The sequence below is a fragment of the Clinocottus analis genome, unplaced genomic scaffold, assembly GCF_023055335.1.
Source record: "Clinocottus analis isolate CAN_PGR_092001 unplaced genomic scaffold, fCliAna1.0.p SCAF_25, whole genome shotgun sequence".
Classification (NCBI taxonomy): Eukaryota; Metazoa; Chordata; class Actinopteri; order Perciformes; family Cottidae; genus Clinocottus; species Clinocottus analis.
Window position 1 is genome coordinate 1,480,865 of NW_027175987.1, and position 13,991 is coordinate 1,494,855.

At 43.2% G+C, this 13,991-nt stretch overlaps 1 protein-coding gene across 1 annotated transcript in view; it reads right to left on the reverse strand.

The window, feature by feature from the left end:
- Nucleotides 1-241: 241 nt before the first annotated feature.
- ell (elongation factor RNA polymerase II) overlaps nucleotides 242-13,991 on the reverse strand; it is a 31,958-nt gene continuing 18,208 nt past the window's right edge. Inside the window, exons 3-12 of the mRNA XM_068591591.1 lie at nucleotides 12,298-12,419; nucleotides 10,878-11,041; nucleotides 9,234-9,484; nucleotides 9,025-9,149; nucleotides 6,140-6,221; nucleotides 3,297-3,900; nucleotides 2,925-2,991; nucleotides 2,278-2,449; nucleotides 2,122-2,166; nucleotides 242-2,030 (exon numbers count right to left, since the gene is read on the reverse strand). Of these exons, the coding sequence (XP_068447692.1) occupies nucleotides 1,926-2,030; nucleotides 2,122-2,166; nucleotides 2,278-2,449; nucleotides 2,925-2,991; nucleotides 3,297-3,900; nucleotides 6,140-6,221; nucleotides 9,025-9,149; nucleotides 9,234-9,484; nucleotides 10,878-11,041; nucleotides 12,298-12,419 (1,737 nt within the window). The 3' untranslated portion in view covers nucleotides 242-1,925. The remainder of the gene's footprint in view (nucleotides 2,031-2,121; nucleotides 2,167-2,277; nucleotides 2,450-2,924; nucleotides 2,992-3,296; nucleotides 3,901-6,139; nucleotides 6,222-9,024; nucleotides 9,150-9,233; nucleotides 9,485-10,877; nucleotides 11,042-12,297; nucleotides 12,420-13,991) is intronic.

Here is a 13,991-nt window from a genome sequence, read left to right on the forward strand (position 1 = left end):
GTATACATGCTGGTCAGAGCCACGTCGAATGGATTACATACTAAATTCAGTTGGACTAGGCCTTCGCTTGGCTTTCGATATCCTTGGGCAGTTTTTTTTTTTCCTTTTCTTTTTTTTCTTCCTTTTCTTCAAGTAAAAGGTACAAAGACTGTTCATTGTAACACATTCATAAAGCATGCACTCTGATGGACAAAGAGAAAAGTGTCATTTGGACAACCCCCCCGCCCCCCCCCCTCCCAGGTAACAGCAAGATCAGGAGAAAAAAGTGCTGATTTTTCATATTCACATAAAAAGATCGTTATTAAGAAATGCGGTCGCTGACTAAACTCGCTCGTTCGTCAGGTTGAGTCACGACACAGCAGTTCCAATTAGTCTTCGGACACCGCCAAGCGGATCGGTTCTCGAAGCCGATTCCAGGAAATGGATCCCAGGTCAACCTCGGTGAATATCTGACATCACATTTGGAAAAAGGCAAAAACTGGTCGCGGGTGAGCGCCTTCCTCCAACCGAGAGGCCTACGCACCCGGAAAGATGCTCAGGGATGGCTTCGTCTTAACAGTCGTCTCGATGGACTCTCACGCGGGTCGATGAGCAGACGAAACTCAAAAGTTGATCTCTCTTTTTTTAATTTTATTTTTTTCATTTCTTTAGGACGTGGCGAACACTATTTGAACTTAACCTAAAAAAGGTGCGAATGATGTTAACTTAGGAGATCTGTGGAAGAAAACTATTTTTTGTGATTTATTTTATTTTTTTTAAAGGATGAAAAGAAAAAGACAGATCGGCATCTCCCGTCTGCATCATCGTACAATTAGAGGATTTTCTGAAGCATGAAGAAGAGTAGCGCTGGCATTTTACTCTTCTGATAACTTTGAATTATTCTATTGCTACAAAAGCCATCAGGACCTAAAACTGGAAAGACAACCAATTAAGAGCTAAATGTAAGTTCTTCATTGAAACATTATGATGAACATTAGGACCAACTGCTGTAACGGCTCGTCGCGACCGAGCGAGCAGGACCGCGCTTCAAGAAAATCTGACTGGAGACTTTCACACACGGCCCCCCTCTGTTAAGACATCTGCACAGGTTAGTTTTTGTTTTCGGAAAAAGAAAAGCTGAGCACACAAACCTGCATCTGACCGTGTGCATTTCGATGCATTGTCTTGATTTAATCAATACTAAATATCTGCATCTCTTTAAAAGAGAGACATAATTAACGCCAACAGATTGACAATTAGATGGGAAAGGCAGCTTCTGAATAAAATACTGGCTGACATTCAAGATGTGAGGACAGAAAAGAAGAGACAGCTTTTAAGTACTGATATTGAGGAGTGTAAAACAGACTCATACCCCAGAATTAAGTGTCAAAAATAAATAAAAAATAAAAAACGTAGAAATAACTTCCAACGTCATAACCATTCGTTTCACTATATGGGGGAAACTGATCATTATAAATTAGTTGCATTTGGCGTACAATCTGCAGTTTACATCTCCGTCTCAAACATCTAGTTTCAAAAAGCAGGAAAGATTATTTGGATTATCTCCTAAGAAAAGTGGGAAAGTTTCCGTGTTTGACTCTTTTTAGACTTCTGTGCACTACATAGCAGGGTGGACTGTTGAGAAAAATAAAGCCACGCAGAACCTTTTTTTTTCCTGGATGCTTTGTTACTACACAGACGGACCTGGCCCCTCTAGGCACAACCCCATCTTCCAAAAAAGAAAAGAAAAAAAGAAAAGGAAAGAGAGAGAAAAATATCGTGTGTCCTGCTTAAGTCTTCATTAGAGCCTTTGGCCCCAATGAGGGGGAATACTCCTTTAATGGCATCTTTCATGTGAACATTATTTAGCACAGGCGGAATCCAGAGTTTTCCTTTATCTGCTTGGTTTCCAGAGACAACAGGGAAACAATGTCTAATAACTACTTTTAAAGTTGCTGTTGATCGTACTCGGCAATAAGTCTCTTTATATATGCCAGTTTGTTGTGTAGATATTCACAGCGGTTCTTCTCTTGGCTATAGTTTGGATTAGTCTGCAAGGGATACGAAAAACAAGTCAGGAATCCAGTAATGTGCTGCATACTTTAAGCCATCAATGTGTATAATAGCGGGATTTAAACTTACCTTTTTTATTTTATGATACTCTTGAAGTATCTGATTGTGGATTGTCTATGTAGGGAACACAGATAAAAAGATGATAAGGGGTATGAAGATAACTGATTGAGCATCCTTTCAATGAGTCAAAATGTTTTTGAACAATTTGTGCTTTGGGGAATGTACCTTGTACTTGTCTGTGCCTTGATGGAGCTGTTTGAGCTCATTGTCGAGCACAGTGAACTGCCGGGTGATGCCGTCTATCCGAGCATGCAGACCCCGGTACTCACTGTACTCGGCGTTGAAATCGTTTTTATACCTCTGACGCTGCTCCGGAGAGACGATCACCGTGTACTTCCTACGAGGACGATGAGAGCAAAATGTTACTAAAAAATAAAAAAGTCACAAATGAATACATGAAAGTCACATCAGGCATCTTAAGTGAGAGGAAAAGTGCTATTAGGGGGAGACTTTATGGGAAGCACCGACACAAAATGATGAAATCAATTAATCCCAGGCGAAGGCCTGCCACGATATATTATTCAAGAAATAATTGCAAACAACAATATTATTCTAATTTTAAGACCCGTTATGCCACTGACCCGTTAATTATGTTAATAAAATAGCAAATAATACAATTACAAACCTTCAAAGAGCAATTGACTTTACATTTTTAAAGAATATTTAGATAGTGGAATGTGAAATTACTTTTAAAATCCTAAATACAGAAATGAAACCAATAAAAACCACAGAACCAAAGCAATATAGGTCATGTCCATAATAAGCCGCGGAGGTTATTATCCTCACAGCTCCGATCTGCATTAAATACTTACAATAAATAGCCTGCCACCTCAGGTGACGACGTAGGAATACTGGTACTGTTGCACATCCCATTCAGATCTAAAACAAAGTGACATAGGGGGGAGAAGGGCAGTTGGATTAATACACCGGTGTGTACTTGAGGTTATTGAAGGCATAAACACTGAACAGCAGGGGTCTCCTTTTATTCACAGTCACATACTGGTCACATCACTCTGTCACAGCGATGACTAAATGGTGTCCCTCCACATGTAGAGAACTACTTTTATTATTGAGAAATATCTACCATCTGATGCAAGAGCTGTGAAACTGACTTTAGTAAAGAGGGTGTGTGTGTGTGTGTGTGTGTGTGTGTGTGTGTGTGTGTGTGTGTGTGTGTGTCTGACCTGTGCTTTTGTGTGGAATACTGTTGCTTTTGAGGTTTCCTGGGCTCAGCTCACAGACTTGGTTGGGCTCGGGCACACGTTCCCCACGACTCTTCCTCTCCTTCTCTTGAGCCTTTTCCCTCACCCTCTCCTTGTCTTTGCTCTTCTCCTTGTCTTTATGCTTTTTTGACTTCTTCCTGGACTTGTTGTTGAAAGACGGAGGACTCTTGTCCCGAGGAACGACCGGGCCCGTGTGTCCAGGAGACGATGTGCCGATGCTGGGCGCCGGGCCCGAGAGCAGCGAGGGCTGTTGGCTGAGCCTCTCGGACGCGGCGGTTTCCTGAGAGTCACAATCCCTCCCGTTGTGGCTGGAGTCGTTGCTGACATCCGACAGTGCTTCGAAAGGACGGGGGATGTCGAGCAGAGGAAGCTGCTGGGAGCTGGACGTCATGCCGCCGTCCAACATCGAAACCGCCACTGCCGCCTGAGCGCCACCTGCCTCCCCTCTCCCATTGGAGGAGCTGAGCTTGCCATTAACCGGGGCTGTTGCAGCCTTGCTGGCGAGATGAGATATCCTGGGCTTTTTGTTGGCGAGAGGGTCGATGAAGTCAGCAGCAGGTCGTTTCTGCAAGAAAAGAAAATTGCGGTTTTAGTAGCAGAACTAAAAACGGGGTTCAATAGGAATTCAATTCATCTCAGAGTGAGCGAGAAAAGTACAGTCCAGGTCAAGGCAAACATAAAAGGTCTGAGCCGTGTGGGACGAGGGAATGTACAGAAGACAGGATGTAGTAAAAGCAGATGGATGGAGGAAGCGACGCAGGAGAGAGAGTAGAAAAGAACGAGCAGTAGAGGGTCTGTATTCTCAGTAGCACTAAGAATAGGATTCGACTGTGCAGTCTTTTCACAATACCAGGGATTAAATTACAGACCCAGCCCACACTTATGTCGTTGGGAGTGGCTGACCCAATCGCTGAGTGTTGGCTGTGCAAACAGGACTACTTTTAGATTCTGGAACAACAACAAAAACCAGCGAGGAGATCCTTTTGGGCCTGCAAAGGTTTTCAGACTATTTCCACACTGTCGGTCCGTTACACCCAAAAACTAAATACGACACTGCAGAGTAGATAAAAAAACAACAACGCTGTAATGTAGTGTAGACAGGGGGAAACCTAAGGCTTTCACTAATACTGATGTATGTTTGCATAGATGTTGTCTTGTGCTGTGTATCAGTATTTTCAGAAGGCCACATTTATGTGATCATCGACAGAACGATGAGACGGGACAAAGTGGGACTGAGATCCATCGTCCCACTTCAGATAATGGCTGCAATTAAGACCGGGACATATATTGTTACTATATCGATATTGTGATCGGAGACAAGATATCGTCCTACATTTGGGATATCTAAATATTGTATTATTGCATACGTGTTTGTCTTTTCCTGGTTTTAAAAGCTGCATTGCAGTGATGCAAGTCGCTGAACTTAACAGACTGTTATAGCCGATCTATTTCTTGCCATTATCCACTTACTGTAGTCATTATATCTACATTACTGGTGATTATCAAAAATGTCATTGCCTACTTTGTGGAAGCAGCAATAGTGAATCCCATGATACTGTTGCTATATTGAGAGGGGCATTTATCTGATTTATCCATCGGGCTGGGAGAATATTACTCAACATTTTTTTGCTCCAACAAAAAAGTGACGACTGAGATTTAACTTTTGTTTCTGTAGACCAGTGTGAATGGAAAACTTCTAAAGAAATAGCAGCCGGGATGGAAGGTATTTTTTTGCATTTATCCGTCATTGTGTGGATATGATCCCGCCCCCGTCTGCCCTGTAGCTCTCCCCGATTCATCCCTCACCCATCTGAGGTTTACACACCGCTTTACCTGATGGCCTGCTCTCTTTGTACACCAATGAATCTAAAAAGGAGAGCTTGGGGAACCATTCGCTTGTTTGTTTGTGTACTGTGTTTACTGAGCGAGGGAGTGGACAGGAAGAGCCATACAGGAGGTGTCTGAGGTGAGAACAACCTGAGAGGACGGAGCTATTAATATAAACGGAGCAGCTCCTCCTCTGTCTACCTAGTGGAAGTGTAAACAATGGTTAGACTCAGGAGCCTGGATTGACCTAAAAAAAAAAAAAAAAAAAAGGCAGGACATGAAATATGAAAAAAAGGTAATCATGCAACGAGGAGGGAGAAAAGAGTTTTGATAAACTAAATGTACCATAGGGGCCGTTTAGTTTAACAAGACTATGCAAACAATGTTTGTTTATCAAAAGCTTCTTGGAAAACTCACAACAAGTAATACTGTAGTCAGTAACACTGGTCAACTGTTAAAAGGTTTAGAAAACATTTACTGTGAAAGGGAATTCACTAAAAAGGCACCGAGAGAAAACACAAATCAGTTTAGAGAGATTTAGAAAACCCTTTTTCTGGGAAAAACCAGAAACCTACAGACTGCAGGGACAACCCAGTTACACGGCTGTGGGTAAACTGGTGGAAATGTACAAGGAAAAACAGAATCCAATACTCATCTTTGTCCCCAATTCCCCTCCCGTAACAATTTCTACTGGATCAGCGAAAAACTGAAGCCGAACAAGCTCTAGTTAAAGATTAGCTATGCAGGGCAACCTTACAAACTCCTTGATGTTATTGTCAGGCGAGTGAGAGTCCAAACAATAACAGTGTATTTCTTTGTTTGATTCATTTCTACAGGCCACTTTAAAATCCCAATTATTGCCATAAAATATCATCCAGCACGAGCCACAAGGGGACGAAGAGTTAGTGTACAAATGTGCGTGTGAGAGCCGAGTGGCAGCTTGGTGAAAAGGAAGCATGTGTGAACAGGAAGCTCACCTGAGATGGCGAGCTGCTGGCCAGCTCTTTGGGCGGGCTCTCCAGTGGAGGGGCAGAGCTGTTCGGGGTCTGGTTCTGTTTTCTAAAGAGAGAAAACACGTGCAAATAAGAACACAGAGGGAAAAAAGAAAAAGAAAAAGCAAAGAAGCGTGACTTCATTTCGACAGAATCTGTATTGCAACCAGCGTGCCAGCGCCACAGGAACACGACTTCATCTATTCAACCACCTGTTGAGGTGACACAGCAAGTCCATCTGCTGTAATGCAGCGACGTCGACGAGATCGCATTGTTCATCCTGCACAAGTGCTGTAGTCTGGTCCATCACAAGGTGAAAGCCATCATGGAGATATGTGCCCGTAAGAGCTTAAAAATACTTGAGCCAAGAGTAAAAACTGCAATTTCTCCAGTGACGAGCTAATTTGCCACAAGTATGAGGGCATTAAAAAACAAGTTGCAAAAGTTGCCTTGTGGAACCGAGTGGGTAGCTATGACAACAGAGCGAATGAGGGCCCACTTGACAAAAGCAGCACTTTAACATAACCACACACTTATGTCGAAAAAATGGACAGGGAATAACATCAATTATTTTTTTTAAAGTCTGTTCACAAGTTTTATAACAGTTGCAATAATCCAATTGTGCCGTCTCCTCTCTTCCACTGGAGAATGTGTGTGAGCTCACTGCATGCTTATGTGATGCTTGAACTATTTTGGCAGCACGTTCAAGGCGAGTGAGAAAGTGACATGGCACTCTTCACTGACAGAGAGAGCGAGAGAGACAGAATATGGTGCTGCAGCTCACTTTGTGTATGGTTGTTGTTGGTTTATCAGACCATCTGCGCGCTAAAAAGTTGAGGTCACACTGCAGCGCGACGCCTGATCCAATGGATTGACTACTTTTTTCCTCCACCTGCAACTCAATCCCTGACCTCTTCAACACGAGGCTCGAGTAACTCCGCACTGTTCACGCCTGCATTCAGAGCCAAGAATCATTTTAGGGCCAGGTGTGAAAAGACTGAACTCTAAATTAATCCATCACACAGCAAGTGACAAAACAAAACAGCTGTGCCAAGTAGCGGCTACCCCACCATGATAAACAGTGTTGAACCAACTGATCAAGCCTTCTATTAAAACACAACACACACACAAATGTATTATTAAACATGAAGTTCAGTACACGTTTACCACTGCTACAAACGTGACAATGTAATCTGAAACGTTAAAGACCATGTTGTGCGTGCGGAGATGCTGCCGTCAGTGCTGACGACGTCATTAGAAGGAGGCAGTTGGGTACACAGAGTTTTGGCAATTCCCTGCCCTAGTTCAATCAGGGCGGGCGTGTGTGTGTGCGCGCGTGTGTGTGTTTGTCAGAGAGACCGGCAGGAGCTACGAGCGAGGGAGCAGGACAACCGATATGGCTGAACCTTGGACGGGTGCCACCTCACACACAGATCAGCATGTGCTGGAACACTGTTGCATCATGTGCGTTCCAATCGTGTTGTTGGGCTTCTCCTGCGTGACTTACAGCATTAGCTCAAAACTCCGGAGGAGCCGCGGAAGGGAGAGAGGTATTAGGTGGGAGGGTGTGGTTGTTAGTCAGTTAGCCGTTAGTTAGCCGATAAAATAAAATAGAAGTGCAGCTAAAAGAGACACACAAACAAAGTGCACGTATATGTGGCGATGCATGCAGTTACAAAATTGCACACAAAGATTATACCAAGTGGCCATAAAATGTGTAATCTAAGTACAATATAATGCAACAAAACAATACTGTAAGGAGTACTTTGTGAAACTTTTTTCACTTTTAATGGCACTGTGCCAGAAATGTTGTCGTTCGTGTGAATATACGAATGTATTGTGTGGCTTTTTAGTTCTCTATATTCAAATGAGAATAAAAACACCAAACGCACACTACAAAACAAACCATACAGCGATGTCAGTTGCAGTCTTAACAAAAGCTGAACATCTCAGGTGAAATAGTTACTGCATTGCACTAAAGTGTCGAGCTGCCTATAGAGTTGTACCCCAGGTAAAACTAAGCTAATCACGGAGAATAGGAGCTATTCTTGAGGCCATTACATAAACACAAATCGAGTACCGGAGCAAATGCTTCCTGGTCTAATTATAGCTAGCTGGGAGCTTACTTTTCCTTAGTGTCCCAGATCTCGAGAAAACAAGTTTTTCCACTGGGAAGAAGGCCAGCAACTCATGCCGTCAACAAAGCCGGAAAAGCACACAGAAAACTTCCTAGGGACACAGACACATCTGCCATTGCAACAAATATAATAAAAAAAGGTGTGTTTTACACATCCAGACTTTGTGTATCACATAAATGAAAGTGCTCAGAACGAAATCCATGACCTCGTCTTAATTGGTTATGTAACAAGATATTAAAAGAGGCAACGAGTTTGTACACATACTTGACATTCCTCAATAGAAGGATGTTTCTCGACACAGCTTGGCAGCTCTAGAATTTTTAAATGCCAGAGTCACCACCCTGTTGCTTCCTCCTCGCCACAGAGTCAACACAAACAACAAATCAAAACCTGCAGTCCACAACACCCAGGATGTTACCCGAGGATCGTCTCGCCAGTTTCAGCAAAGGAAGTATGTCGGATTTAGCAAAGTTACACACACAAAAGAAATTAATTAAAAAAACGCTACTATAGAATAGCATTTCAATAGTATCAACTATTGTTGCTCATAAGATAAGAGACCTCTGGCTGCCGGTATGATTTTGCTGACGTTTCATCATTAGTAGAGAGTAAAAACAAAACTACAACGAGCCATCCAGAGGAGTAGCCCGAGTGATTTTTGGCTGCTGAGAATCATCGTCAGAATAGGGAGATGTGGGTTTAAAGTGAGAGTGATCCACATCTTTGACATACTTAAACATGATTCTCTTGAGAAGCTGCTGGTCTCCTTCTGTGTAGCCTGGCCAGTCCTTCTGAATCTCCTTATACAAAATGTCCTTCAATGTGAAGGTGTTGTCTTTCCCATTCAGGTTCGCGACCTACGGAACGAGAAAGAAGAATGGTTGAGTCTCTTCGCCTCTACACAGAGGCAACAACGCAATAAACGTGTGAGTGTGTGAGACCTGTTGCAGGTAGCTATCCAGGGAGTCCTTGTCTAATGGCAAGAGGCCATCTTTCTGCAACCTCAGGATCAGCTCAGGCTTCTTGTAAGGCTTGAGGGCCAGCAGGTGTGTGAGGCGCTCTCGGAGCGGCCTGTGCTGAGGCGTGCACTTCTTTATCGTACTGCTCGAGATGATGACGGGCCGAGATGTCCTCCGTAACGGGGCGACGTCGGAGAGGCCAGGTGCCGGTTTCCGGATCTGGACCTTCTTACCTGAGGTGGGGTGGTTACAGAAGTGGAGAAAGAGTTTGCCGTTAGAAAAAGTTGGAGAAGGATTCGTCAAGTTGTCAACGATTATGTTTACATGAACACTAATATTCTGAAAAAGGACAAGACTCAGAATGTTATATGGCTCATGTAAACGTTTGGATATTATGAATTAGGCCTTATTGCAAATGGAGAATTTTCTGATTAAAACATGTAGGAATATTTGGTGAATGTAAACCTCGCAGTATTTTCTTTTAAACACAGAAACTTCCCATTGTCATTCATCTTTCCAACTAGTTTTAAGGGTTGTCATTCTAAAAAGGAAAAAGGAGTTTGTACGGTTTACCATTGCTGAGAATTTAAAATCGCAGGAGGAACTTAGTACTGAAATCCAGTAGTGAAACAGAAAATGCTGAGAGAATAGGGCTCAAGATGAGCTTTTGGCTGGCAGCCAACGCTTGCTTGTTTTCTTAACAGAAAATAACTATTATCTCAGCAAGATATATATTTATTTCTGTCAACAGCTTCCATCTCCATGACTGATAATGGCTGAGGGAACCTGCAGATGACTCATAAAAGATGTATCATGCACTCATCTTTAGCGCGGTCACGTCCACCAGAACTCACCTTGCATTACAAACATCAGCCATCATCACCTGCTCCCACTGAGACCTCTCTCAGGGGAGAGAGACTGAATTTTGTGTTGCCTCCTACTGAGAACAAAACACTGTTTGCCTCCACAGCACACATGGACTTGGACTAGACATTCTTTGACTCACTGCTCAACAGTGAAAAGGCTTACACTGGATTGCTTTCTTTGCATGCAATGGAGCTGCACTGAGGTTTTTCTACAGTAGCTGGAGCACAACGAGAGAAGGTCAGAGACCAAAACAAGAAGTCAGAAAGTTGATGTGTATTGCCCGGGGATGTTTTTTGCCTCGGTGTGTTTGAATTACATTCACGGAGTTAGCGAGAAAGAAGATCAGTGTGCATGTGGCACATTAGCTGCGTGGCCATTGAGGAAGCAACCACCATCAAATTCAATAAAGTCCCAGTTACAGATGAGGCATGCTGGCAGTGTGCTGGCCCTTTGCCATTCAGCCCCAGACCCAAACAACCTGTCTGGTGCAATGTGAACTCATTCACCAGCAGAGAAAGGCTACACAAACACACTGGCCATTTTTCTGTTTGCAAGGCACAGAAATTCTTCCCGTCACTTCACGCCCATTAACTCCCAACACCTTTATGGTGTTTAAATGGAAATTCCTCTTTTCCATCCACCAAAAGCAGAGTTATCATCAAATATTGGTCTTTTGCAGAGTCTGTGACTGAGAAAATGTCTCGCTGACCGGAGCGCGTTTGGTGGTCTGCATGCGTCCGTGTCATCATGTCTCCTCACCTACGTATCTCCCCCCAGGCTTGATGACGATGGCACTCCGACTGCGAGAGTCCTCCTCGACCTGGGCCATGTTTTCTCTGGCCTTCTGGTAGGAGTCGTCTGTGGCACACACTGTAATCTTGTCCTGGATCCCACCCAAACAATCCAGCTGAATGCTCCCTTCACTGCCAAAACAAAGAGGACATGGTGAGAGAGGAAGACTGGGATTGAGCGTCTCGAAGTTTCAATGGAAAGAGAGTGGAAAAGATGAGGGGGAATCGCTACTTATTTTTAAAGAAAGGTGCTCCATGAATATTTGGACAGTTATTTGAGATCAACAAGAAATAAACCAGTGTCAAGTCATATTTTAGGGCATGCTAGTTTAAAACATATCCACCATTACAAGTGTATTCTCAGTATTAACCTTAAATATCTCAATATTTGCAATAACCCATCCCTTCACTGTGCATTCCTGCTTCAGTGAGATCCCTGAAACACCCCGAGGGCACAACTATTATTTTTTCAAATTCCAGCCAACTGTGGGATCCCACAGTATACGACTCACTGCTGCATCAAATCCCATTCTTTCCCGACTTTCCGGCTCTCTTTGATTCCACTCCACTTTGATGAGGATTTGGCAGAAAATGAGACGGTGCTGGCGCAGTGAGTGGAAGCTGATCTCTGTCATTTGGGCTTTAGATTGGAACTCAAGGTTGATTAGGATCCAGTCAGAGATGTGGATGACCTCCACCTGACCCACTTGTTCAAAAATATTTTCTGAATAATGGGGTCAGAAACTTGCACAGTCAGAGAGGCAGAGGCTTCTTGTTGTTCCCTATTCTGTCGTCTACTTCCTTCCTCTTTAACGCAGACATCTGGTCCTATTTGCTTGATTCAGGCAGCACATTTCACTGCCGATGTTCAGCCAGAGAAAGTCTGCAGAACAAGTTCAATTGGTTTGATGCTTAGAAGCGGATGGGCAGGTTGTGTGTCATTGCATCTGCTACGACACAAAAGCGACCGCACTTGTCTACAAATATTAAAAGAACACACCGCTTTAATTTACACTGGAGATATATAATTTAAAAAAAATTAAAGACGCATGTTCTTTTTCTATGTTGAACAACTTTTTAAAATTTATTTTGCAACTTGCCAAACCCTGTTGTTTAATAAGTATATTCAGAGGCGACTGTTAAGGATCACTGAGGAGCTTGGTGAGTGACCTCAAGTTAACTATGTTAAACAAACATGTCGACCTGGAAACACTCATTTTGCAACTCCAAAGACTGTTGATTATTTACACAGAGCCAAAGAAAAAAATCAAATCAATCACCACAATGTCTAAATGTTGACATTACAAACATGGAATCTGTGTCTGTGCAAAATGAAGAATCGGCTGCACATTTGATGAAAGGGAGTGCGATTCAGTGTTTGCTTTCACCTGGTGATGTACTGCTGGATGCAGTCGAAGCTGCCCTGGGGGTTATCTCTGCCCACATTCGACAGGTAGAAAGTAAACGATTGCAGTTCACTGGAATTTTCTGGCCGTGGTATAGAAATTTTCTGTTGAAGACAAAAGACGATAAAAACACGATTATGAAATCCATCTTGATTCCTTGTTACGTCAGAACAACACTTCAAATTTCCAATCCACTCAAAATGAATCATTTAAAAAAAAAAGAAACTAATTTTTCTTAAATTCAACAATAGTTATATTATTGACCACGCTGCCAATCCATGCATATTATTAACATCAGTAAGACAAGCACAAAAGAGAGGATGACTAACTGCACTCCACACCCTATTTGCAGACTTAAACTCATTTCTCTTTTTGATGTATTCAGTACTATAAACAAATGCCAGCTCTCTATTGCTTGAAACCTGGCTCTGACTAGGCAAAGCTCTGAGTAAGCCTCAGGCATTTTCTTGCTGGCTTCAAAGACACTGAAAACCTCACGAAATGCAGCTGAAATCTGCTGCCTTATATTCCCCCAGCTTATTTCTGCTAGCAGAGTCTGTGCGCTGCAGAGTGTTCCCAATTATGTTCCCAACGTGTGATCGGAGGAACCGCAGGTAAATTACAGTAACAGAGGAACTGTGATAGCTTTTTCCTGCAGGCTCTGGCCTTCGCCACAGTTATGCACACCTTATTCTGCCCCCAGTTCCTCCCACACTACAGGTGTTGCGTTTAGCAGACTACAGAAGAAGTGGAGTTAGCCACAACCAAGTAACCTTTGTAAACCTCTAATCAGACAGCTGCTGGGATGAGAATGCTGGCTTTTTGCCATATGAGGCATCTTGCACACTGAATACGGTTAACAACGTCACACAGTGAACAGAGGTGTGTCGGTAATCTTCTGAGAGAGAAATGTAGACTGGAGAACAGCGGGCGAGTCTACCTGATTTAAAACCTCAAAATAGCTTGAACACCTGATCATTAGCATTTGTATTCACAAGAGAAGCACACTGGTTTAAAAAGGTAGTTTAAGACCAACAGTACGGCCAGCAGAGGGTTGATTTTCTAAAAGAGGGCCCAGCAGGCTGGATCCCTGCTCGGCTCCGTTTTCAGGGGCATGAATTAAAAGCGGTGTCACAGCAGAGGACGGTGCCTCACACCGAGCCACGGTAATAAAAGACAGCCAAATTAGACGGTTTTGGTCCTCTGGAGCAACTCATAGTCACTGACCTAACCTAGATCACAGGCTCGGCCGGTGACTTACTGGCTGCTTCTTCAGTGCAGCTGGGACTGACATGCGCTCAAGCTGCAGGCAGCACAGCTCTGTTTACCAAAAGGTCCCAACACGTGTAAAGGCTGCAGGTGACCTACTATAAATAAATACAATGTCCTTTATTTGCCCTGCTGGAAAACCTGTGCTCTCAGTTGTCCATAATGCTGCACTCCAGTATAACATGACACACAGAGCCTCAGCTGCAGTTTACCTCATACAGATGAATCCATAAGAGATCAAACTTGAAAATACAACAGTTATAGTATTAGTTTAACTTTTATTAGCATCTTTGTCTCGAATTAACACAGGATAAAGACGATATTCACCACAAGGTTGTTGACTGGACGTTGCTGAATGCTCGTCAGTACGCAAGATGGAGGTGGAGACTATTTTGGCAGAAGTAGAA